This window comes from Narcine bancroftii, chromosome 3, assembly GCF_036971445.1.
Source record: "Narcine bancroftii isolate sNarBan1 chromosome 3, sNarBan1.hap1, whole genome shotgun sequence".
Taxonomy (NCBI): Eukaryota; Metazoa; Chordata; class Chondrichthyes; order Torpediniformes; family Narcinidae; genus Narcine; species Narcine bancroftii.
Genome location: NC_091471.1, coordinates 14,897,535 through 14,923,275, shown reverse-complemented (window position 1 = coordinate 14,923,275; position 25,741 = coordinate 14,897,535). Strand labels below are relative to the sequence as shown.

Here is a 25,741-nt window from a genome sequence, read left to right as displayed (position 1 = left end):
TGAGCAAAAGGGGAGTTTGTCAGAGGATGGTGAAAAGCCACAAACCTGTGTTTTTCACCTGCACACATGAGAGGATTGGGGTGAATGATTTACCTGTGCAGTGGGGCTTGTGTTCCTTCATGAATGAGTGGGAATTTGTCTTTTTAAAAGTTCATTGTATAGGTGCAATGAAAGTCTTAATTGCTGCATCTTCCCAGATTCATAAACCACTCCAGCAACAATTTAAGGATATTTAACTTGCAACATGCCACGAAAAGAAATAAATAAATACAAAAGGAGGGAAAAGAATGAATAAGTATTTGCAGCTGGCGGGGTGTGCAAGAATTGAATGTATTTAAAACCTGGCATCTACTTGGCACTCCCAACAGATTGCTTCAGTGCTTTTGAGACCTCTCCCTCCCCTCCAGTAGGTTATTTAAAAAAAAAACTGAAACAAATAAAAAATCCATTTTGAAATTTGAGTGATTTAAGACAACCCTTCTGGCATCTGCCTCTGGTCTTTTCTCAGATTTGCATTTGACCGTCATTCTTCATTCCACTTGTTTGACTCTGCCCTCTACTCAGTTGCACACGCCGGAGGAATTGTTTCCTTGTGGCATCTGCTTAACCCTTTATATCTGGTACTGTCCGTGTGAAGTTTTCATCTTCCCTTGTGACTGTGTGGCTGCTTCCTGGTTATTATTTTCCCTCTGGAATGGATCCAAAATTGTCTTCTGTCATAGCAGACAGAGGTAGTAGTTGTGGTGGGGCGTTTCTCTGACTGGAGATCTATAACCTGTGGTACTGGGACCTCAGTAATGTCGGTTAAAATGATTAGGATGAAAATGGAGGTGGTCTGATTTGTGGGGTTGCAGGCACAGAAACATGAAAATTAAGAATTGTAATGTCATGAAGGTTCGTCAAAGGATGCAGTAGAACATAGATCAGTTGAAAATTTGTGTGGCGAAATGGCAGATATTGTTCAATCCGGGCAAGAGTGGGGCATTTTGGGAGGTCAAATGTCAGAAGAAAGTACAAGTGAATGGCAGGAGCCTGGAATCATTGAACAGGAGGATCTTGTGGCGTGTCCATCGTTCCCTGAAAGGAGCAACACGCAGGGTGGTAAGGAAAGGGGATGATGTTTGAAAGGCACTTTCAGTAACCACAGAGACTAGACTGAGGAGTAGGCTCAGGCAATAGGCTTTAATATACAGAAGAACCTTGCAGGCTCGGATCCAGGTATAGGAATGGAGGGAAGGGAGAGGTGGCTTTAACTTTATGGCCCAGGACCATGAGGGAGGAGTCATAGGGTATGAGTCATCCATGGGTGGGCCAGCTCCATTTATACAGAGGTCAACAATAACTATATACAATGGAGGAAATGTATCACCACAGTGTTCAAGTCTCATCAATTGGTGTGTTGACTATAAATGTTGCAGATTCATGTTGTAGCTATTGATTAGGCTACATATGGAGTATTATTGTGTGACGTTATGGTCACCCAATAGGAAGAACATGGAAGCTTTGGAGAGGGAGCAGAAGAAGTCCACCTGGATTGGTAAGTATTAGCTATGAGGTTAAAGATTTTCGTGGCTTTTCACTATATTCTGACAATAATAATAAAGCCGTCCCCTTTTCTTGCTCTCCGCTTCTCTAGAATTCAAAATGTTAAATTTCTAACCTTTCCTATACACCCCAATTTTTCCTTGCACCTCCTATACGAGCTGATCCAAATGTGAATGTTTTCTCTCGAGTGATGGAGTCTCAGGGGTGATTTGATATAAAGTTTATCAAATTTGAAGAGGTATTGATAGGGTAGATCTTTTTCCAAGTGTGGGTTTGATAAACAGAATGAGTGATGAGAATCTTAATACAGCTCATTTGTTGTGAAAACCTCTACAGGAATTGGGACTGGACCGGATCGGGATCCTAATCCCATGCTGTCTGTAAGGGTTGGTACATTCCCCCTGTGTCTGCGTGGGTTTTTCCCAGGGGCTCAGGTTTCTTTCCACCATTCAAAAATGTATTGGGGCTGTAGGTTAATGGGGTGTAAATTGGGCATCACGGACTCGTCGGCCGAAATGGCCTTTTACTGTGCTGTCTCTCTAAATCAAAAATTAAAATAAATTAAAAACAGGCTTTGTTCAACAAAAGTTCTTGATGTGCTGGACTGGTAATTCTTGACTGCTTTTGGTAGCAAATACAAGTGACTGGACTAGCATTCAGAGATGAGTGTTCAAATCCCATTGCAGCTGTTGGGGAATTTAAATTTGGTGAACTACATTTGGATTAAAACCCTTTCGTTGACTAATGCCTTAAGGGAAGGATCCTTCCTTTGACCTGCCCTTCTCATTCTGTGACCCCCATCTCCACCCCCACTGGGGGCCACAGCACATTTAAGTAAAATCCTTGTTTTCTTTTAACATCGTTTAACATTTTAAAATGTTTTTTGATAAAATTGAGAGGAGATGAGTACAGAAGAAACCAAAACTTGATTGCTTCATGGGGGAGGGGCCCATAAACTTGGAGGAGAGTCTGAGGGGACAGAGCTGAAAAAGCTTGAGAATGGAAGGTTTAGACCATGCAAGTCCAAACTCTTTGGTTGAGGCCAAATATAATTGGAGATCAATAAATACTAGGATTGGCTCTGATCACTGAATAGGTTGATGACCATTCTCATTAAGGCAAATTAGAGATATTAGAAATATTTTTTGTCTATTTTCCATGTAACAGTAGCCAAGAGTTTGTGCTTTATTATTGAGCAAGTAGTTGTCATGTGATTGAGTTGCCTTCTCCAAAAGTACATTGGCATGAGGTGTTGGGTTTTCACCTGTACCCAATATTATGGGCACAGATGAAGACCATATATAATGAGCATATAACAATTACGACACAGAAGCAGACCAATTGGGGCCTTCTAGTCCATGCCGAAAACCTAGTCCCACTCCTTCTATTCCTCTTTCGTCCATATACTTATCTCAACTTTTCCATAAATATTAAAATCGAACCCACATCCACACACCCACCACCCTCTGAGTGAAGAAATTTCCCCTCATGTTTCCCCTAAACCTTCCTCCTTCTATCTCAATCCATGCCCTCTTGTTTGAATCTTGCACTCTCTCAAAGGAAAAAGCCTGTCCACATTGACTCTGTCTGTCCTCCGCATCATTTTAAATACCTCTATCAAATCGCCCCTCAATCTTCTATGCTCCAAGGAATAAAGTCCCAGCTTGCTCAACCTTTCCCTGCAACTCAGACCCTGAAACCCAAGCAACATTCTTGTAAATCTTCTCTGCACTCTCTCTATTTTGTTGATATCCTTCTTCTAATTCAGCGACCAAAACTGCACACGATATTCCAAATGTGGCCTCACCAATGCCTTATACAACTTCAACATGACATCCCAACTCCTGTACTCAGTACTTTGATTTATGAAGGCCAACATACCTCTGATCCTCAAGGCACCCAATTTTATCCTTTACTACTGTTTTACTTTTGGCTTTTATTTTTACCTTGCCTGCTAAAACAGCCTCATCTCCTTTGTCTTTCTAATTTATTTCTTAGATTTTTTTTGTACTCCTTCTAATCCTCAAGTACCTCATCTATTCCCTGATGTTTATACCTATTGTACACATCTCTTTTCCTCAGAACCAAAATCCTTTGAAAACCAAAGCTCCCTATATTTTCTCACCTTTAATCCTCACAGGGGCAAACTGACTCTGTGCTCTCAAAATTTCCCCTTTGAAAATCCTCCATTTATCTGTAACATCCTTCCCTGAAAATAATTATTCCAATCCGCACCCTCTAATTCCTTTGGCAGTTCCTTGAAATTTTGCCTTATTCCAATCAAGAATCTCAAACTTAGGCCCAACCCTCTCCTTCTCATGATTAACCTAAAACTAATAGTATTATGATCACTGGTCCCCAAGAGTTCCCCAACACAAACCTGTCGCTTGACCTATCTCATTCCATAATAGGAGATCCAATACCACCCTCTCTCTAGTCAGTTCTTCTATGTATTGATTTAGAAAACTTTCTTGAACATTTTGACAAACTCCAACCCATCCAGCCCTTTTAGAAAATGGGCATCCCTGTCAATGGGTGGAAAGTTAAAAATCTCCTACAGGCACCACCTTATGTTTACTACACACAGATGCTATCTCCTTAGAAATTTGCTCCTCTAATTCTTTCTGCCCATTAGATGGTCTTTTATACACTCCCATTTTTCATGCCTTTCCCATTCCTCAATTCCACCCAAATAGCCTCACTGGATGAGCCCTCCATTCTATCCTGCCATAGCACCGCTGTAATATTTTCTCTAACAAGCAATGCAATTCCTCCACCTTTTATCTCTCCCCTCCCCCCCCACCTTGTTCTATCATGTCTAATATAACAGAATCCTGGAATGTATAGCTGCCAACCATGCCCCTCCTGCAACCAAGTTTCACTGATAGCGACAATATAATTTCCATTTGTCAACATTCTGGTTCCTCTCTCCCTTCAAATCTTGGTGTTCTACCCTAATCTCCATACTCTCATTCTGATTCCCACCCACCTGCCAAACTAGTTAAACCCTCCCCAACCTCTTTAGCAAACCTGCCTGCCTGGATATTGGTCCCCCTCCAGTTCAAGTGCAGCCCATTCCTTTTGTACAAGTCAGACCTGTCCTATAAGAGTTCTCAACGGTTCCCAAATGTGAACCCTTGCCACACATTCATCCACCACATCTTCTTATTCCAGCATGTGACACAAGCAGCAATCCCGAGGTTACCACCCTTGAGGTCTTGCCTTTTAACTTCTTTCCTAACTCCATATACTCTTCAGGACCTCATCCTTACTTCTATCTATGTCCCAACTTCTATCCCCACGTGGATCATGAGACCTGGCTGCTCGCCTTCCCTGTCCAGGATGCTGTGAACTCGATCAGAGATGTGGCTGACCTGGGATGCAACGTCCCAACAGAAGCCATGGTCTCATACAGCAAAACTCCTATCTGCTTCCCTAACCAGAGAATCCGCAATTAAAAGAGCGCTCCTCTTTTTCCCCCTTCCCTTCTGATCTGAGGCGCCAGCCCCTGTGCCAGAGACCTGACCACTGCAGCTTTTCCCTGATGGGTCGTCCTCTCAACAGTATCTAAAACAGTACACTTATTATTGAGGGGAACAACCGTAGGGGCACTCTGCACTGTCTTTCATCTCTTCCCCCCCCCTCCCCTTTCCTTAGTCATTTTATCTCCCTTATGATCCAAAGCTCATCAAATTGCAACTTCAGTTTCCTAACGCGTTCTCCCAGGAGCTGCATCTGGATGCACCTTTTGCAGGTGTAGACATCAGGAAAATTTGTGTTGTCCCTGTCCTTTCACATCCTGCAATTGGAGCATAGAACTACTCCAACTACCTCCATAACCTACTCTTAAATTAGATTAATTAAAGTAAACTTACTAACCTTGCCTCACTGAGAGCACTTCCTTAGCCTCTGCTTGTCGAAGCCTCGAAGTCCCACTCCTTCACTACACCATAAGACAAGTTGTGGTCAGTCTCGAGCAGCCATTCTCAGCCATTTTTATTGTCCATGGCCCATTTGGGACTCTGCTCAAAGTTTATGGGCCAGTTTCCCTGTGTAGCAGTCAAATTTAGTTGGTTTCTTCTGTATTTCTTTCCAATGGACTACATTTTAAAATAAAAATAAAAATTGTTTTACGATTGCGCCCATTGAGAATGCAGTAAAACCTATGGAGATTGGTAGATGCCGGATAAGCATATTTTCCAGTTGCTGGAGGCTTGCTCTTACAAGGCCTGAGTAATACTACTGCATTAGGAATAAACAGTTTAAAAGTAAAAAATATCATATTTCATTTATACTGAACTTGCATGAATATATACTGTAAATATTTGAGTATAATGCGAAAAGTTTTCCCCCCTCAAAAATAGGGGGGGGGGGGGTCGCAATATACTCGAGTAAAGTTTTTTCTGCAGGCGAGCGGGCATGGTAGACGGCAGCACGACTTGGGCGGCCGAGGGGATGGGGTCGTGAGAGACGGCAGCGTGACTTGGGCGGGCGAGCAGCTGGAGAGATGGCAGCACGACTCAGGCGGGTGGGGGAGGGGATGGCATTATACACTAATATTTACGGTAATCCTTAAAGCAGTTTGCTTTATTTTCAGGCACATTCTTAAAAACACTTAACTGTTGCTGCATCTGCAGGTTCCTCCCCCTCCTTGCAGCTGCCAGAAAGTCGAATATAAATAATTAACCCCCCCCCCCGCCCCCCACAAAGATAAAGTTTCAGACTGGGATAAGGAGACACTTTAATAGTCACCCCAATGGTGAGCAGGTAACAACCAGATCCTCCTGAGTGACACCACTGCTATTTCACACAACTCTATTTAAATAAACGCTGGTGGAGCGTTGTCTCCGCTCCATCCTCAACATCCATTGGAGCGCTTACATCCCTAACGTCGAAGTACTCGAGATGGCAGAGGTCGACAGCATCGAGTCCACGCTGCTGAAGATCCAGCTGCGCTGGATGGGTCACGTCTCCAGAATGGAGGACCATCGCCTTCCCAAGATCGTGTTCTATGGCGAGCTCTCCACTGACCACCGTGACAGAGGTGCACCAAAGAAAAGGTACAAGGACTGCCTAAAGAAATCTCTTGGTGCCTGCCACATTGACCACCGCCAGTGGGCTGATAACGCCTCAAACCGTGCATCTTGGCGCCTCACAGTTTGGCGGGCAGCAACCTCCTTTGAAGAAGACCGCAGAGCCCACCTCACTGACAAAAGGCAAAGGAGGAAAAACCCAACACCCAACCCCAACCAACCAATTTTCCCCTGCAGCCGCTGCAATCGTGTCTGCCTGTCCCGCATTGGACTTGTCAGCCACAAATGAGCCTGCAGCTGACGTGGACTTTTTACCCCCTCCGTAAATCTTCGTCCGCGAAGCCAAGCCAAAGAAAGAAATTTAAATAAACAGCTGCTATGAGTGAAGCACGACCAAGGCCTTCTGCTGAATATTTGCTGCCATCTTCACCAAAAGTTTGTGCTACTTCAAAAAACATTTAGTTGTGTATGTTTTACCTGTTGTTTTATTTTAATTTTTACATGTTTTATTTTGCTGGTTGCTTGAATTCTGGATACCAGGGATTTTTATTGCAGCTGATCTGAAAGGGATGGCTGCCTTGTGTATGTAGGGTCCTTGTAAGCTTTAGATCAGTGGTTCACAACCTTTTTCTTTCCACTCACATACCACTTTTAGTATTCCCTATGCCATAGGTGCTCTGTGATTAGTAAGGGATCCTGCAGCCGCTGCAACCGTGTCTGCCTGTCCCGCATCGGACTTGTCAGCCACAAACGAGCCTGCAGCAGACGTGGACTTTTACCCCCTCCATAAATCTTCGTCCGCGAAGCCAAGCCAAAGAAAGAAAGAAATGTGGGTGGAAAGAAAAAGTTTGAAAACCACTGTTTTAATCATCCCTAATTGACTCGTTATGTGCACGGTTTCATTAACTCCAAAGGAAATGGGCGAATGACCATTTTTATCAAGCCAAGTATTTCAGTAACAATTGAGTCCAGAGCAGTGGTTCTCAACCTTCCCTTCCCACTCACATCCCACCTTAAGCAATCCTTTACTAATCACAGAGCACTGATGGCATAGGGATACCTAAAAGTGCTATGTGAATGGAAAGAAAAAGGTTGAGAACCACTCATTTAGATGATCTGCTTTACCCACTGGCCATGACTGAATAACTTGTACTCCCAATCAGAATAAGAAACATAACATTCTGTCATACCTTTTTCAATTTCATTGAGACGTAACGTGACAAAACTTTGAACTATTTGAGTAATCTTTTCCTTGAAGTATGTGGGAGGGGGGAAGGGGGGGTTGGAGAAGGGTGGTGGAAAAGGCTCTCTAAGCCCCATTCGTCAATTATTCAGGATGTTCTTGTTGCTTAACATAATTACTTGTCTTCACTCTTTCCACTGCACTGGTCCATTGCTGTTCTGGCTTCAGTCCTGTTGGTGCTTTGTTTTCTGTAAAAACTGAGAGGAACCCTTCTCCGGCCATCTTTAACCTTCCATAATATATACTCTGTTCTTGGTCCATCAGTAAACTTTAGTACGAACACCAGAACAATGGTTGGGTATAAAACCAGTCCCAGAAATCTGGGACATGGAGTATATGCGTTTGTTGATAGTTCCTGAAAACAAGGACTGGAATCCAAAGGGTTAACCAGCACTTTTATTCAGTTTCAATTTTAACTTCCTTCAGCGGAGGAACTTTATTTTGTATTCACTGTGGATTTTGGTATCTTTTTAGTTGGTTCTCTGTCCTAATGTACGGAGATCATACAGAGGCAATGCTGAATGAGTTTTTGTGTATGTTATTCCCTATAGCTTTTTACTCTCATTAATAATGATCTGGATTCCCTCAGCTCACTGGTCTTCTTCCTTAGATCTGAGGTGATTCTACATTGCTGGATGATCTGTCTTTTGGATCCCTCTCAGAATATAGTTTGATTAGTGGAGAGTTGCTTCTTTGATGGCCAATGCTCATGCTAGAACCCCTCACTCTTTGACTAGCTAGTTTTGTCGATGTAGTGTCTTGTGTCCAAATTGCTCTGGTGTCTCTTTATTGACAATAGTAGTTGGGTTTTGAATGCGTTTGGATGGTGGGTCCTTTGGGAAGTTTTTAAAAGGACCTGAAATGCACGATACAAATACCATTTACTTTTCTCCCCAAACTGGGTGAATCCGAGATGTTATCAGCTATTTTTAAGGCTATTGTTCTGAGAAAGGTGGTAAACAAAGTCTGCAGATGCTGGGGTCTGGAGCAGTCCACAAAAAGGTTGGAGAAACACAGCAGGTCATGCAACATCCATAGGAGATGTAAGGCGGTCAGCGTTTTGGGCCTGAACCCTTCCTCGGGAATGCAAAAACTCCTGAAGGGCTTGGGCTCGGCAGAATGTTGCAGTTTCTCTAGAAGCGTCTCATTTTTAATGGTTTGGGTTTGCCTGTTACGTGTTGTGCCAAAGCACTTGCTTCGGTGATAAATGAAATCAACGTACATTAAATATACTCTTTCAGATCTCTTTGTGTTTACATTGCCCTTTACTATATTTGACCCCTTTCTCAGTAATGGAAACGTGCTGATTTGAAGAGTAATTTGTGTTCCCTTCAGATACTCTCTTTTTAAAAAAAAAAGCTGTTTTGAATTATTCATATTAAAGGGAATTTTTTATATTTTATTGCAGTGCAGGGAAGCTAACAGCATGTAAATATTCTGTCCTGCCATTGAGCAGCTTATGAAAGAGAGAAATGCCAAGAGTTGATTCAGAGTTGACTCTGCCAGATTAAAGAGGAAGGTTTTGAATTTTAGGATGAAATTAAAACCAAAAAAAATCTGAATTTCAGTTCTTGCAAATAAATTTGTTCCTCTATGTTTGTTGCAACATTAGGAGGGATTGTGAATATGGAGGAGGAGTCAAAGGGATGTAGACAAGCTGAGAAAATGGGCAAGAACACAACAGATGAAATATAATATGGAACAATGCAAAGTTACCCCCTTTAGATATGTGGGTAAAAGGACCTGGTTATCCTTGTACAGGTTACTGAAAGCCAACATGCAGATGCAATAAGAACTTGGACAAATGGTTTGTTCACCTTTATAACTCGAGGATGCGAGAGTAGGATTGGAGATCTCGTTACAATTGTATAGGGTTGGCTGAGGTTCTACCTGGCACAATTGCGCACGGCTTTGTTCTCCTTCCCTAAAATAAGACAAAACGCCAGGGCTAGGATGGCAGTCTGTTCAATGAGGAAATGAAGACTGCATAGACTTGAGAATAATGTGAGAAGAGCTCACTGATGCATCCAAAAAGGTTTATGGGGAATGGTGGTGGGGTGGGGTTCAAGGTTAAGGAGTTTCAAACAAAGGTTCCTTCTTACAAAGACAGAGGTGAGAAATTTTGAGGACATTGTCATTCAGTTCTTTGCAAACAGAAATCAACATGGGTTAAATTTAAAAAAAACTATGGGTTAAGGATGAAATATTGAAAGGGGACATTGGAAACGGTGAGAGTGTGGAACGAGCTGCCAGGTGAATGTGGGACTGATTATTTTTAAAAAATATTTTATTTTAATTTTGTATTCAAACATGTATCAAGAAATCTTTGGCTTGGCTTCGCAGACAAAGATTTATGGAGGAGTAATGTCCACGTCAGCTGCAGGCTCGTTTGTGGCTGACAAGTCCGATGCGGGACAGGCAGACACGGTTGCAGCGGTTGCAAGAGAAAATTGGTTGGTTGGTTGGGGTTGGGTGTTGTGTTTTTCCTCCTTTGTCTTTTGTCAGTGAGGTGGGCTCTGCGGTTTTCTTCAAATGAGGTTGCTGCCCGCCGAACTGTGAGGCGCCAAGATGCACGGTTTGAGGCGATATCAGCCCACTGGCGGTGGTCAATGTGGCAGGCACCAAGAGATTTCTTTAAGCAGTCCTTGTACCTCTTCTTTGGTGCACCTCTGTCTCGGTGGCCAGTGGAGAGCTCGCCATATAACATGATCTTGGGAAGGCGATGGTCCTCCATTCTGGAGACGTGACCTACCCAGCGCAGTAGGGTTAAACCTTTTTGGTAAGAAATAGGTAATTTATTGGAACGAACAATAGGTTTAAATCCCTGTAAGACCCAGTGTTATTTTTATTGAGTGATGTTGAGGGTGTTGTACCTAAATTGAAACTGAATATGTATCAAAAGAAGTTTGTTCAAATTGCTTTAGCAATAGCAAGAAAATGTTTTGCCATAACTTGGAAGTCTACTAAGGATTTTGGTATAGAAAGATGGCACGCTGAAGTTCAGAGTTGTATTCGACTTGAGAAAATTACTTATAATTTCAGAACTAAATACTATACATCTTGCAAGATATGGTGCCCATATTTGCAAAGCATGGGTGCAAATATTTAAATAAAGCTCTGGACTTTACCTTTCTCCTTAAGTTCTCAGTATATTAAAAAAAAACTTTAAAGTAATAGGCGCCCCTGTTGGGGGTCTCTTGTCTCTTTTCTTTTTAGTAGGAGTGGTATATAGGGGGTGGGGTTTCTTTGTATTTATTGATATATATGCATGTATGCCACATGTATTTGATTTGTATTATTAACTATGTGAATTTTTTATGGTTTTAAATTTATGAATAAAATTTATATTTAAAAAAAAATCCCATGCCACGATTGTGTTTTGAACTGCATCTGCCAATTGAAAAAGGTTTATTTTACAAATTTTTCATCCTCATTTGGGACATATAAATTCAACAGGGTTCAAGATTTAGAATATATCTGACAATGTTCCTTCACATACCTACCTGCCGGATCAGTTACAACATTCTGTATTACAACTTGAAGATTTTTCTTAATTTAAGATTGCCATTCCCCTTGCTTTAGAATTGAAGGGTGATGCTATAACCTGGCCCACCCAATCGCTTTTCAATTTTTGATGTTCCTTATCAATTAAATGTGTTATCTGAAGGAAGGCCAGGTCTGCTCCTATTTTCTTAATAGGTGAGAGACTTCTCTTCCTTTTCCAGGATTATTTAAACCATTAAGATTAATACTAATGGACTTTACCATATTTACAATTATCACATATTATTTCTATGTTGATTTCTTGTTATTCTTCATCCCATCTATTTCCACTCCCACCCCCAGAGATCCATATTTCCTTTTTTTCCACTGATGCACCCAAACCTGCTGACAGTTCCAATAGAAAAAGATCAAATAGAAGAATAAATGTGGGTTCAATTTTTGACACTGAGAAAAATGTGGATTGGTACGTGGATGGGAGGGATATAGAGGACTATGGTCTAGGTGCAGGTCATTGAAACAAGACAGAATAATAGCTCAGAATAGACTAGATGGCCTGAAGGGCCTGTTTCTGTGCTGTAGCATTTGTGGTTCTATAAATATTGAAGGATATGGGGAGACTGCAGGAGTATGGTGTTAAGGTACATGTTAAGTTGGAGCAAGTTTGAGGGGTTAAAGGGTCTCTTTTGCACCATCCTTCCCCCTTTCTCCATCTATATGGTGATCTTCGTTCAGCAGTTGACCCTAATTTGGGTTCCTGAGGTATATAGGCTCCTGGTGTCAACGATGGCTCAGTGGGTAACAGGGAAAAGGCCTCAAGGTGAAGATCAGGAACATTATATTGATGAAAGGCTCAGTAAACATGAGAGGCTAAATGGTTGTTCCTGCTCCTGTTTGGATAGATTAATAAGAATATAAGAAGTAGGAGCAGAAGTAGGCCATCTGGCCCGTCGATCCTGCTCTGCCATTCAATAAGCTCATGGCTGATCTGATCATTGATCATACAACAAATGGGACAAGTCCTTGAAAGGGTCCTGATTGTGTGTCCACAGGTTTCTGTTTTGAGATGCTCTGCTAACATCTTTGAAGATGCAACTTTGCTTTGGCACCTTTTTGTTTGAATGTTTGTGATGTTTACTTCTTATTCCAGTACCTAAAGTTGAAGAACTTTGAAGAGGAGGTGCGAGCGCACAAAGACTTGGATGGCTTCCTTGCAAGGGCTGGAATCCTGCTGGACGTGACTACCCTGTCACTCGATGACATTTTACAAGAGATGGTCAAGCACATGATGAATGAGTCAGAGGACATGGTCCCCAGTTGCAACTTGGATCAAGTCATGGGTGGTTTATTCACAGATTCGAATGTGTCTCGGGAGGACGGTGCAAATGGTAATGTTTTGTTGCGTTAAATTGAAATTTAGACATGCAGCACGGTAACAGGCCATTTCGGCCTACGAGTCCGAAATATATATATACCCACATGTAAAACTCCTTCCAGACAGCACAGGATTCAAACCCCAGTCCCGATCGCTGGCATTGTAAAGGCATTGAGCTAACCACTACACCAACTGCACTTTGATGTGTTGGCCCTGAATGTGAACCTCCGTTAATCTTGTGTCAGATATTTGGCCCCCTTTGATTCTGGCTTTTGAATTTTCTCCCTTTAAATTTGGCATCGGCTATCTTGGGCCTCAATCATTTTATGCCCACAGTTCATAAATCCTATTTTGTCTCTTCCGGTGATAGATGGGAGAGAAAGGTGTGAGGTCTGCAAAGGGTTATGTAATCAGACCGGAGCTCCTGGGCATTCACAAAACTTTTACTATGCATTTAAATGCAAAGGTCACATGCAACATGGAGTCTGTCAGACTTTTGGGTGTAATTAGGCGGGACGAACTCTGGGGCTGAAATGGCCAGTCAATGTGCTGTATGTCTAAATTTAGAATTTAAATTTTACAGCACAGAAGCCGGCAATTCAGCCAATTGCCCACCCTTGTCAAGTTGCCAACAGGCGTTAGTCCCATTGGCCTGCATTTGGCCAAAGTGTCTCTAAGCCTTTCCAATCATTTTCATATTTCTTTTTGAATATTGTAATTTAACGTATCACTTCCTTTGCCAGGTTGTTCCAGATGCCCTCCACTCTATCTTATGTTGGGGGTGGGGGGGGGTTTGTTCCTCAGATCCCCTTTCAGGCATTCTTCTCTCATCTTGCATCTAGTTTACCCTGCTTGGGGAAAATCGTTATGACCTTATCAATGCCCCTTGTGATTTTACAAACCTCTACAAAGGTTAGTCTCAGCCTCCTCTGCTCAAGGAGAAAATTCCCAACCTATCCCTATATCCTTGTAACTCAAGCCCTCCATTTAGCCTTCCACAGTTAGGTGGCAAGGCTAGTTGTAAGGAACATGGAAATTCGGCAAAGGGTTCAGCAACTATCTCTGGGGCATCTGCCTTTAAATTGTGTTGGTCCCATCATTTCCTGTCCTGTTTTCCTTGAAACCTCATGTTCTGGTCTTTTCCACAGGTGGTGTATCTTCCTTTTTTGTTCTCTATCCTTGCCCAGGTATTAGTTAGCCTTTAGTGCCAATTATTCTTGCTCTCGCAAGCTCCTAGGTTCCTTAATTTTCTTCAGCTAATCAAATAGTCTGAAAGTCCAAAATATTGGAATGACCGAAGCCAATTTTGGCACGGCCAAACTCCCAAACAGTCCCTCTGAGAAACGGTTAACGTGATGATATTACTGTGCTCGCGACCCAGGTTTGAATGAGAGGTTGTACGTTCTGCCCATATCTACATGGATTTCCTCTGGGCGCTGTAGCTTCCTATCCACCTTCAAAATGTGCGGGGTTGTGGTTCATTTGAGTGTATTTGGGCAGCACAGATTTAAATGTTTGGAATCAATTGTTACTGTGGTGCAAATTTAAACATTTAAGAAATTAAAAAAAAAAGACTTGCACAGGAATGTCAAAGGACCATTGAGAAGGTGGAGGGACTTGGTGGTTCAGGCAGTGTGTATGCAGGGATGGTTGGTCAACCTTTTATTGAGTCCCACTGTTGCCCCATTGTTAATATTCATTCCAGATGTTGAAAAAGCTTGGATTGGCAGGCCCTTATTGCCAATAGGCTCCATTCCTCCACCCCCCCCCCCCTAAAAGAAAAGTTCAAAGCACTTGTGCAGGGGCACAAGAAAAAGTTGTTACAGAATAACATGTTGAGAACACAAGAGCGTAAATAGGAGCAGGAGTCGGCCATTAAGCCAGTTCCGCCATTCAATGAGATCCTGGCTGATGTGATCATTGACTCAACTCCACCCACCTGCCCTTTCCCCCCATATCCCTTAATTCCTTTTTTTTTACATTTTTGTGTGATCTGGGCAGCACTGATGGAGAGCAAACAGTTTGAAGGAGAACTGGATAGAACAGGATATGCTGGCAGATCTGTTGAGGTAGGACAAACACTATAAAATAACTTCTGTTTGATTTTCATTCCAGTGCACCTCCTATCGAACACTATTCAAGGAGTTTCAGCTACAGCAACGGGTGTTCAGTACCAGCAGTCATGGCTCTGCCTCCTGTAAGTGCCCCCGTGAGAGTTTGGTAAGGATGTTCTAGCTTGGTGTGGACAGATGCTCTGAGCCATTGCTCTGGCTGGATGTTGAACCGAGGCTCCAGTGTGTTAGTGTTTGTGGTAAACCTGGAGAGTTTTTTTCCATCCTGAATGGATCTGGCTCTCATGGAGTTGTGAAGTTTGAGGGCTTCATCCAGAGCAATTGGTGGTGATTTAAGTCGAGTCAAACCAAGTTTATTGTCATCCGATTGCAGACGTACAACCTAACTGAAGTGTTCTCCAGTCCTCAGTGCAAGACGCACAACCAGACACAACACACATAGAGACAACAGACATATGCAGGGCAATTACAAATCAATGAATATTGTTTAATGAATATGACTGTCTCGGATGGTCACTGCAGTGGGAAGAAGCTATTCCTCAGCCTGGTGGTACTGGCTCTGATTCTCCTGTATCTCTTTCCCAATGGGAGCAGTTGAAAGATGCTGTGTGCACATCTGAAGGGGTCCTTGATGATTTTGTGTCCCCTTTTCACGCAGTGATCCTGGTAGATCACGTTGATGGCTGGGAGGGAGACTTCAGGGATTCTCCCTGCCACTTTTATGGTCCTTTGGATTAACCTCTGACCCATTTCTCTGCAGCAACCATTTAGCACTCTGATGCTGCTGGCCAGGATGCTCTGGAGCTCCTGTAGAAGGTTGACAATCATGGTGGCCGGTAGCCTTGCCCACTTCAGTCTTCTCAGGAAGTGCAGATCTATTAAAGGAGTGTGGAGTTTGAGTCTTCAGTCACTTGCAACCTCTGGTGGGTGGCACAGTTAGTTAGTGCAGGGCTATTACTTTGCCAGCAACTTGGGTTTGAATCTGCTGCTGTCTGTAAGTTCTCCCTGTGACCACGTGGGTTTCCTGCAGGTGCTCTGATTCTTCCCCCAAATTTCAAAGTATATTAATTAGAAACATAGAGCACTGCAGCACATAAACAGGCCCCTTCAGTCTCGTCTGTTCCAAACTTTTTTATTTCCTAATCCCGCTGACCTGCACCCAGTCCATAGTCCTCGCTACCTCACCCATCCACGCACTTGTCCAAATTCTTCTTAAATGTTAAAATTGATCTTGCATACAACACCTCAGCTGGCAGTTCTTTCCATACTCTCACCAATTTCTGTGTGAAGAAGTTCCCCGAAACTTTTCCCCTTTCACTCTTAACCCACGATCTCTGATTTGTATCACATGCCCCTAGTGGGGAAAAATACTCTCTACATTTATTCTGTCCATATCGGTCATAATTTTAAATACCTCCACCAAATCTCCCTTCATTCTTCTACACTCCAGGGAATAAAGTCCTAACCTGGGCAATCTTGTAACTCAGTTTTAGTCTGGACAACATCCTGTTATGAGCCCAGAGGACCCATGAACCCAGCAGCAGTAGATATTCACCAAGACAAATGGTTACTTAAACAAAGGTTGCTTTTAATTACCTTTAACCATGAAAATAGAATCACTCTTTAATGTAACTCTTTTTACTTACTTAACCCCTTTCTAGTTCTAAGCATACGTGAGTGTAATGTGTGTGTAAGTTAAGAAAGGTTCTTTGGTTTCACAGTCCAATCTCTCTTCTCATTCCTCCAAGTTCACTGGTTGCGGGCAATTCTTATACAGAATTTAACATGTATAAAGTTCACCAGGCTTTGGTGCTCGAAAGGTAAATGGTTATCGCTCAGGAAGGTTCTTGTTGGTTTTCAAAGAGAGAGATGTGTTGTTCCAGGGCATCCACAACTGATGTACTTTCATCAGTCACCTCAGTGTCTTGCTGATTAAACTTGCCCCATCAGAGTTCTCCAGATGATAACACCTTTCTTTCAGGTCACCCCAGAGTTCCTTTTTGTTTTTCTTACGTTGCGAGCCCAAAGGACCCCAAAACCCAGCAGCAATAGACATTCACCAAGACAAATAGTTTTTCAAATAAAAGTTATTTTTAATCAACTTTAAACATGAAAACAGAATCAAACTTTAACTTATCTCTATACTTAACTAAACCAAACTAACCCCCTTCTAATTCTAAGTGCACATGTATGATGAAGAAAAGTTCTTTGGTTCACAGTTCAATCTCACTTCTCCTTCTTCCAAGTTCTCTGGTTGCAGGCAATTCTTATAATGTGCACAGAATTTAACATGTATCAAAAGTTCACCAGGCTTTGGTGCTCGAAAGGTAAATGTTTACCACTCAGGAAGGTTCTTGTAGGGTTTGCAGAGAGAGATTTGTTGTTCCAGGATTTCCACAACTGAGGTACCACCATTAGTCACCTCAAGGTCCCGTTGACGAAACTTTCCCCATCAGGGTTTTCCAGATGGTAACCTCTTTCTTTCAGGCCACCACAGAGTTCCTTTCTGTTCCACTTATTCCAAGAGAAACATCAGACAGACAGTACTTCCAGCCATTCACTGCTCTGGAGCTTTTCATCAGTTTCAACCAGCTTCCTGGCTTGCACTGTTCAGCTCGTTTAGTGTCACACACACTAGCTGGGAGAGCTTGTTAACTCTTCTCCTTGGTCAAGATGTTGTCCTAGATAAACAAAATCCAGGAGTGACCTTTCTGTAAGCACTTTGCAGAAAGGTACTTGTAGACAGTTTTTCCCCTTCAAAACTATGGTCTTTCATTTTATGACATCAGTTCAATTAGCACCTACTTGTGAAATGTGTATTACATTCTCCAGATGTCCTGCAATGTTATTGAATATGAATTCTTCAGTCTTTCAAATAAGATCTGTTTTAAAATGTGTATATGTATGTAACCCACTAATCTTACCAAAATCCCCCCAATATTATAATCCATTACACTTATTCCAAGTGAAACATTAGACTGCCAGTCCTCTCCTCTTGCATGAACCACAAGGGCTTCGACCAGGCTGTCTTCCGAAAGCTTGCCAGCTTGTCCTGTTTCAGTCCCAGCAGCTTCTGCTGACTGACACTGTCAAGTGATCTCTGCTTCTCTGAGAGAAAGGCTGTTTGACTCTCTCTGCTTACAAAACCACATGTCCGTCTTACATCAACAAATTCTCCTTTCACACAGCAGCGGCTCTAGCTTGTTCTTTCATCTGATGCCTTATTAAAGAATTATCCATTAGTGACACCTCTTGAGCATTCTTCAAAGCTCTTGCAAAAGTTATGGAGCTAATATGTCTAGTGTGGGGCAGAGCTCCCGTAATTAAAATAAGATCTGTTTTAAAGTGTTTGCATGTGACCTACTTTAACAAACCTTTCCCAATTTATCTCCCAAAAACATGTCTATATACTCTGTCACAATCCTAATAAATCTTTGTTGTGCTCTTTCTATTTTATTGATATCTTTCCTGTAGTTAGGTAATCAAATCTGCACACAATACTTCACATTTGGCCTCACCAATGATTTATTCAAATTTACCATAACATCCAAGCTCCTATCATTTAATTTATGAAGGCCTATATGCCAAAAGTTCTGTTAATAGCCCTATCCACCTGTGACGCCTATTTCAAGGAATTATGTATCTGTATTCACAGATCCCTCTTTTCTACCTCACATAGTAAATGGTAGGACACTGAGGAGTATGTCCTTCCAAAAGGCAACACCTCACACTTGTCCGCGTTAAATTCTATCTGCCATTTTTCAGCCCACTTTTCCAACTGGTCCAGATCCCTCTGCAAGCTTTGAAAACTTTCTTTGCTGTCAAGAGCACCTTAAATCTTTGTGTCATCTGCAAATGTGCTGATCTAATTTACCACATTATCAGGCAGATCGTTGATCGAGATGACAAATAACAATAGTCCCAGCATCGATCCCTGAGGCACACCATTATTCACAGGCCTTCAGTCTGAGAAGCAATCATCTACCTCTACTCTCTGGCTTCTGCCGTCAAATCCAATTCACTACTTCACTGAATACCTAACGTCTGAACCTTCCTGACTAACCTCCCACGTGGGACCTTGTCAAAGACCCTACTATAGCTCATGTAGACAACATCCACAGCCTTTGTCAACTTTCCTGGTAGCCTTCTCAATAAAAGTCCATATAATTGGTTAAACACGACCTACAATGTACAAACCTACGTTGCCTTTTCACTAATCAGTTCCTGGCTATCCAAATAATTCTGGTCCCATATCTTTTGTTCTAACCTGTCCTAGTCCAAGAACTTTTAGATAAAAAACAACACACTTCCTCAGAAGCACAAGAAAATTCAATGTGTCTCTCTTATAGCTTATCAATTTTTATTAATGCAACAAAAAATAACCCCTGTCTGGATACACTGCAACTTGGTACAGGAATTGCTCTGCCCATGATCTCAGGGAACTATTGAGAGTTGTGAATGAAGAAACTAACCTTTGGGGCAAGACTCGAGGCAGTAGATTTAACAGATGAGAAGGAACTGCTACTCGTAGAGAGTCCTGAACCTACAACATTCTCTGCTCAATGAAGCAGTGAAAGCTGCCTCACTAAAGGTACTTTAAAAACACAGATTTTTGAGGAACAGAGGAATTAATGGTTATGGGAAGCAGAGAGGTAAGTGGAACTGTCCACTGCCAGATCAGACGTGATGTTGTTGAATGGCAAGCAGATCCGATGGGCCAGATGGCCTACTTCTCCTCCAATTTATTATATGTTAACCTTTCTTCCTTAAGTCCCCTTCTTCATCTCCCTCTGCCTTAGGAAAGATGCCAATACATTAAACGATGTATCCCACCCTCGTCACACTCTCTTCTCCCCCTTTCCACTGGGGAGAGGATACACAAGTTTGAAAATGTGCACCTCTTGGTTCGAGGACAGTTTCTTTCTTGCTGTTGTCAGACTCTTTTCATAGACCTCCCATTCATAATATTTTATTTAACACTATAGTCTGCACTTTTATATTCTTGCTCTGCCCGTTCTTCTATGTAGGTTGACGTGCCTGGACAGCACAGAACACTTTTTTTCACTGTATTGCAGTATAGGTGGTAACAAATAATTCAAATCACTAAATCAATACTGTTACGTCTCTGTTACTTGGGAGGCCTCTTAAGTAACTTAGAGATGCAAAATTCACAACAAGAGACTTAACTTTTGATGCCTTCTACGCACGCACACACATTCTTGTGCGGTTACAAAACAGTTGACATTATCCTGACTATATTACATCGCTTCTCAAGATAAAGAAAAATTTAGCATTCTTTATCACTTTATTTCCAGTGCAACTGAAGTAACTGAACTTGTGCACTAGTTTATGGACACCATTACTTTTAGTTATCAATATCAAACAGGTGGCAGTGTGTTGATTTGTCATCTTGTGGATTTGGCTGCGACCATTGGGCTCTGTGTTGCTGGTTCACGTGTTGGTGATGGAACTTATTGTGCTTCACCTGACAACTGCTGTGTTGATGTTTCGGTATTTGTGGTTGTGGTCTCTTCACTTGATATTGGTGTTGCAGGCTTCGCTGGTATTAAAGCTTTCTGCTTCATCATGTCTTGTGTTGGCAGGATGATTGCTCAGAGTCTGTCTTGACATTGTATGATCTTGGTGTCTCAGCTTCTCTGATGACCTTTTCTGGGGTCCATATTTTCAACATCGGCTCTTGAATATGCACACGCTGCCCTTTGAAGAGTTCTGGCAATGTTTGTGCATGTTTGTTATAATACTGGTGTCCTTCTTCTGGTTTCCTCCTGGTCTTCTGGAGGGTGTATTTTGCTTTGCAGAGTTGTTTTATATCTCCTGTCATTTAGAGGTTCTGTCGGAGACTTCACGTCAGCCCTTACAGGTGTTGCTCGTAATGATAGAAGAGCAAAGTCTGGGTCATCTTTTGTTTTGCAAAACTTAACCAGTGTGCGTTTCACAGTTTGCACTTGTCTTTCAATGAACCCATGACCTTTGGGGTAGTACGGGGATGATGTATTGATAACAAACCCATATTCTGCAGCCAGGTTTCTGAATTCTTGTGACATGAATTGTGTTCCATTGTCACATTCTTTGGCTTGGCTTCGCAGAAGAAGATTTATGGAGGGGTATGTCAACGTCTGCTGCAGGCTCGTTGGTGACTGACGAGTCCAATGCGGGACAGGCAGGCACGGTTGCAGCGGTTGCAAGGGAAAATTGGTTGGTTGGGGTTGGGTGTTGGGTTTTTCCTCCTTTGTCTTTTGTCAGTGAGGTGGGCTCTGCGGTCTTCTTCAAATGAGGTTGCTGCCCGCCGAACTGTGAGGCGCCAAGATGCACGGTTTGAGGCGATATCAGCCCACTGGCGGTGGTCAATGTGGCAGGCACCAAGAGATTTCTTTAGGCAGTCCTTGTACCTCTTCTTTGGTGCACCTCTGTCTCAGTGGCCAGTGGAGAGCTCGCCATAGAACACGATCTTAGGAAGGCGATGGTCCTCCATTCTGGAGACGTGACCCACCCAGCGCAGTTGGGTCTTCAGCAGCATGGATTCGATGCTTGTGGACTCTCCCAGCTCGAGTACTTCGATGTTGGTGATGAAGTCATTCCAATGAATGTTGAGGATGGAGCGGAGACAGCGCTGATGGAAGCGTTCTCGGAGCCGTAGGTGATGCCGGTAGAGGACTCATGATTCGGAGCCGAACAGGAGCGTGGGTATGACAACGGCTCTGTACACGCTGATCTTTGTGTGTTTCTTCAGGTGGTTGTTTTTCCAGACTCTTTTGTGTAGTTTTCCAAAGGCGCTATTTGCCTTTGCGAGTCTGTTGTCTATCTCTTTGTCGATCCTTGCATCAGATGAAATGGTGCAGCCGAGGTAGGTAAACTGGTTGACCGTTTTGAGTTTAGTGTGCCCGATGGAGATGTGGGGGGGCTGGTGGTCATGGTGGCTAATGGAGGACTTCAGTTTTCTTCAGGCTGACTTCCAGGCCAAACATTTTGGCCTTTGACACCGTGAGCAGGAAAGGGCTTTGGCAAATACAAGAGCACCTCGGATCCCCCTCCAAGTTCCTCAACATGGTTATCCAACTGCACGAAAACCAACAAGGTCGGGTCAGATACAGCAATGAGCTCTCCGAACCCTTCTCCATTGACAACGGCGTGAAGCAAGGCTGCGTCCTCGCACCAACCCTCTTTTCAATCTTCTTCAGAATGATGCTGAAACAAGCCATGAAAGACCTTAACAATGAAGACGCTGTTTACATCCGATACCGCACGGATGGCAGTCTCTTCAATCTGAGGCGCCTGCAAGCTCACACCAAGACACAAGAGCAACTTGTCCGTGAACTACTCTTTGCAGATGATGCCACTTTAGTTGCCCATTCAGAGCCAGCTCTCCAGCGCATGACATCCTGTTTTGCGGAAACTTCCAAAATGTTTGGCCTGGAAGTCAGCCTGAAGAAAAGTGAGGTCCTCCATTGTCACATATTACTTGCTTGGGTATTCCTTGTTCAGCATGGAGTGCTCTTATTTCTGAGGTGATAGTTGACACTCTCAGGTCTTTCACCCTTTTGACAAATGGAAACTTAGAGTAGTAAAAGGGTACTATTAAACACCACTCTTGATTCTCAGTGAACAAGACTGCTCGCACTGTGTCGTGGCTTGGTAGGTACTTTAGTAATAATTTCCTCTTTTTGTTGCATGTTTCTGTTGATCCTTTGGGAAATCTTCTTCATCTCGATCTCATAATTAACAGAGATCAACTGCAACTCCTGGCAGCTAACCAGATCTAGAATTGTTAGTCCGTCTGCATCTACCATGTAGAACATACAGAGGATGATGTTTTTTTCCATTATGGCAGCCATTGATCTTAGCTCTCCCCAGCTGCTTGATCATGGGTCCACTGTTAATGTGACATTTGGTGTTACCAATGCACTGTCTTTTCGATACCCTTTTATTATGTTCTCTGGGAACATCTGGCGGTAGAGTCTGAGTGGAAGGATGTTGCATTGTGATCCAGTATCCAGCTTCACCTTTAGGTTAAATATCTTAGGCTTGTTCTGGATTGTCCTCTGTATTTGGATCCTTGTGTGCAACTCACTTCCTTCTTTCATCTCGCCTGACATCTCATGAAGGTGTATGGATTCCATGTCCAGTATCTGGTGTCGGAGTCCTCATTGTTGTTTCCTTTTATGTGGTGGGACTTCTCCTTGTCATTTTTCTTCACTGGTATTACTGTTTTCTTCATACCAGACTTGCTCATCTTCACCCAGTGGTTTGCTTCACCACAGGCTCTACATTCAGAAGTGTACGCAGGGCATTTGTTTCGGTCATCAAAGGGGTGTTGTCTGCCGCATTTCCTGCAGGTCTTGGGGGGGGGGGGGGGTTCGCACTTTTCTGATTGTTCTTTATAGCATCAACCCTTCCTTCTCTTTGTGGGTGGGTCTGCATAGATAGATAGATAGGGATTTCACTTGTGTCTTCGTGACTTCTGAGGCTCTGGGTGTGTCTATAGCTTTGGCCAGCTTCAAGCTATCCTTCCCTGTAAGAAACTTTTGCACTTTGGGATGGGCCCTCCCCCATATTAGTTGATCAACTAATCTTTCCTCTATATCCTTAAATCTGCATTTTGCAACATCAATTTTTAGTCTAGTGAGGAAGTTTATCAACAGTTTCCTCAGTCTCTTGCATTAAGCCTTGAAATTCAGCGTTTAATTCTATGATCAGTCCTGGGTTCGAAGTGAGAAAGAAACTTTGCAAATATCTCCTCTGGATCATTTTTCTCCACCTCTGTAAGCTCCCAACTATTTAAATAAATCAAGGCCTCGCTCCCCTGTCCAGAGAAGTATATAATTGACCTTCTCCTCTGCTGTGGCATTTTTAAAATAGCTTTTGAATGCTAAATTGAACTCCTGCTGAAACTTTTTAAACGATTCCACAATGTTGTCAGCCTCCCCGTCCCTCACTGGATGAACTGCTGTTGCTCCAGCCATTTTTTAAAGTAATGTGTTTTCTCTTCTTCCCCTTCATCTTTCAGTGACTTACAATCAATTGTACGGCTTTATTCCTGTTCTCTTATACCGCGCCACCATGTTATGTCTCTGTGTTACTTGGGAGGCTTCTTAAATAACTTGGAGAGGCAAGATTCAATGTCTTTCACCATCTCAGGAAAACTGTTCACACACACACACACATGCATACGCCCCACAGTGGTGCCCTACAGTTACTACAATGAGAAGGGAGTATTCTTGTGTGGTTTCAATATAATTCACGTTATCCTGACTATATAACAGATACCCTCAGGGTTTCCATGGAAACAGAGTAGCCCAGTGCTCAATGTCACAAGATAAGCCAAGAGGCTAGGAATCCTCTTGTGAATGACTCCTAACTCCCAAAAGTCTGTCCAGAAGGCTTGTCCGGAGGGTGACTGAATTCTCAGTTTGCAGTCTCAACAACACTTGGGGAGTTCGGGGGTTCTGCAGAGTGCTCTAGGACAGAAAGACATTGAAGTAAAAGGTACAGTCAAACCCAGGGTATCAGGAAATCAAGCAACCAGCAAAAAAATCGAGGAAAATAACTAAGAATAAAATAATGTTTTAAAAAAAACATTTTAAAATTGTAAAAATAAATGTTCTCTGAAGTAATACAAACCTTTGAAGATGGGAGCAAATATTCAGTCAGCAGAATGCCTTGGTCGGGCTTTGCTCATAGAGGCTGTTTGAATAAAGTTGAGTGAAACAGCAATGGTGTCACCCGGGATGAAGAGCTGGTCGATGTCACTCGCCATTGGGGTGTCTCCCTTAAAGTGTCTCCTTATCCCTGCTTAATAAGAGTCGCCCTGGTAGTAGGCTTCATCTGCAAACTTGGGGGAGGGGGATTAATTATCTATAATGTTATTGTTTGTCATTTGGGAAGCTCCATGAAGAGGGAGGAACCTACAGATGCAGCGATTGTTTAAATGTTTTCAAAGAATGTGACTGAAAGTAAAGTAAAATGCTTTAAGGTTTATATATTCATGGAAGTTCAGTGTAAGTAGAATAATATATTTGTGTTTTAAAAATGCAGGTATATGTTAGTCATTATAAGAGCAAGTCCTAAGCAACTGGAAAATACATTTATCTGACGTCTGTCCATCCCTATAGGTGCCAGATACCAGGGGTTTTACTGTACATAGCTCCATGGAAGTAGTGAGGTTGAGTAGATGGGATGTTTAAAAGGGCTACCTTTCCACATAGAGGGTGGTGGGTATATGCTTTGGAGGGAATGGGGTGAATGCCGACATATGGGAATTGCTTGGGAAGACGATGTAGTAAGCATGGATATTGGACTAAAAGGCCTGTTTCCACTACTTGCATGCACTGCAGACTTGGACAGGACCTTCCACAACCTTGACAAGGGCAGAAAACCCATGGGGAACACCACCTGGATGTGACTGTCCCAAGCCATGCACCATCTTGGAAATAGCACCAGGCTTCTGGCACTGCTGAGTCAAGATCCAAGAACATCCTCCCCACCAGTATTGTGGGTATACCCCCACCACAAGAACTCCAGCAGTTCAAGAAGTCACTGCACTGCCACCTTCTCAAGGAGCACTGGGGATAGGCAGTTAAGTCTCTGAAACCCACCTCCCTTCTATGAATTTAAAAGTGATTCTCAAACTTTTTCTTTCCACTCATGTACCACCTCTCTGTGATTAGTAAGGGATTACTTAAGGTGGTATGTGAGTTGGGGGTGGGGGGGAAGAGAAGGAAGGTTGAGAACCACTGCCTTTAACCCAATTGTTTCTGTAATATTTTGCTTGAGAAAAATTGTTAGTGGCCCATTTCCTTTGGAGTTATGAAACTGTACATAACGAGTCAATTAGGTGAGATTAAAACAGTGGTTTTCAAACTTTTTCTTCCCACCTTAAGCAATCCCTTACCAATCACAGAGCACCTATGGCACAGGGATTACTTAGTGGAATGTGAGTAGAAAGGAAAAGGTT

General features: G+C 42.7%; 1 protein-coding gene across 1 annotated transcript in view; it reads left to right on the top strand.

The window, feature by feature from the left end:
* Positions 1 to 25,741, top strand: part of slc4a11 (solute carrier family 4 member 11) — a 146,645-nt gene that overhangs the window by 50,683 nt on the left and 70,221 nt on the right. Inside the window, exons 4-5 of the mRNA XM_069922730.1 lie at positions 12,473 to 12,710; positions 14,813 to 14,894. Of these exons, the coding sequence (XP_069778831.1) occupies positions 12,473 to 12,710; positions 14,813 to 14,894 (320 nt within the window). The remainder of the gene's footprint in view (positions 1 to 12,472; positions 12,711 to 14,812; positions 14,895 to 25,741) is intronic.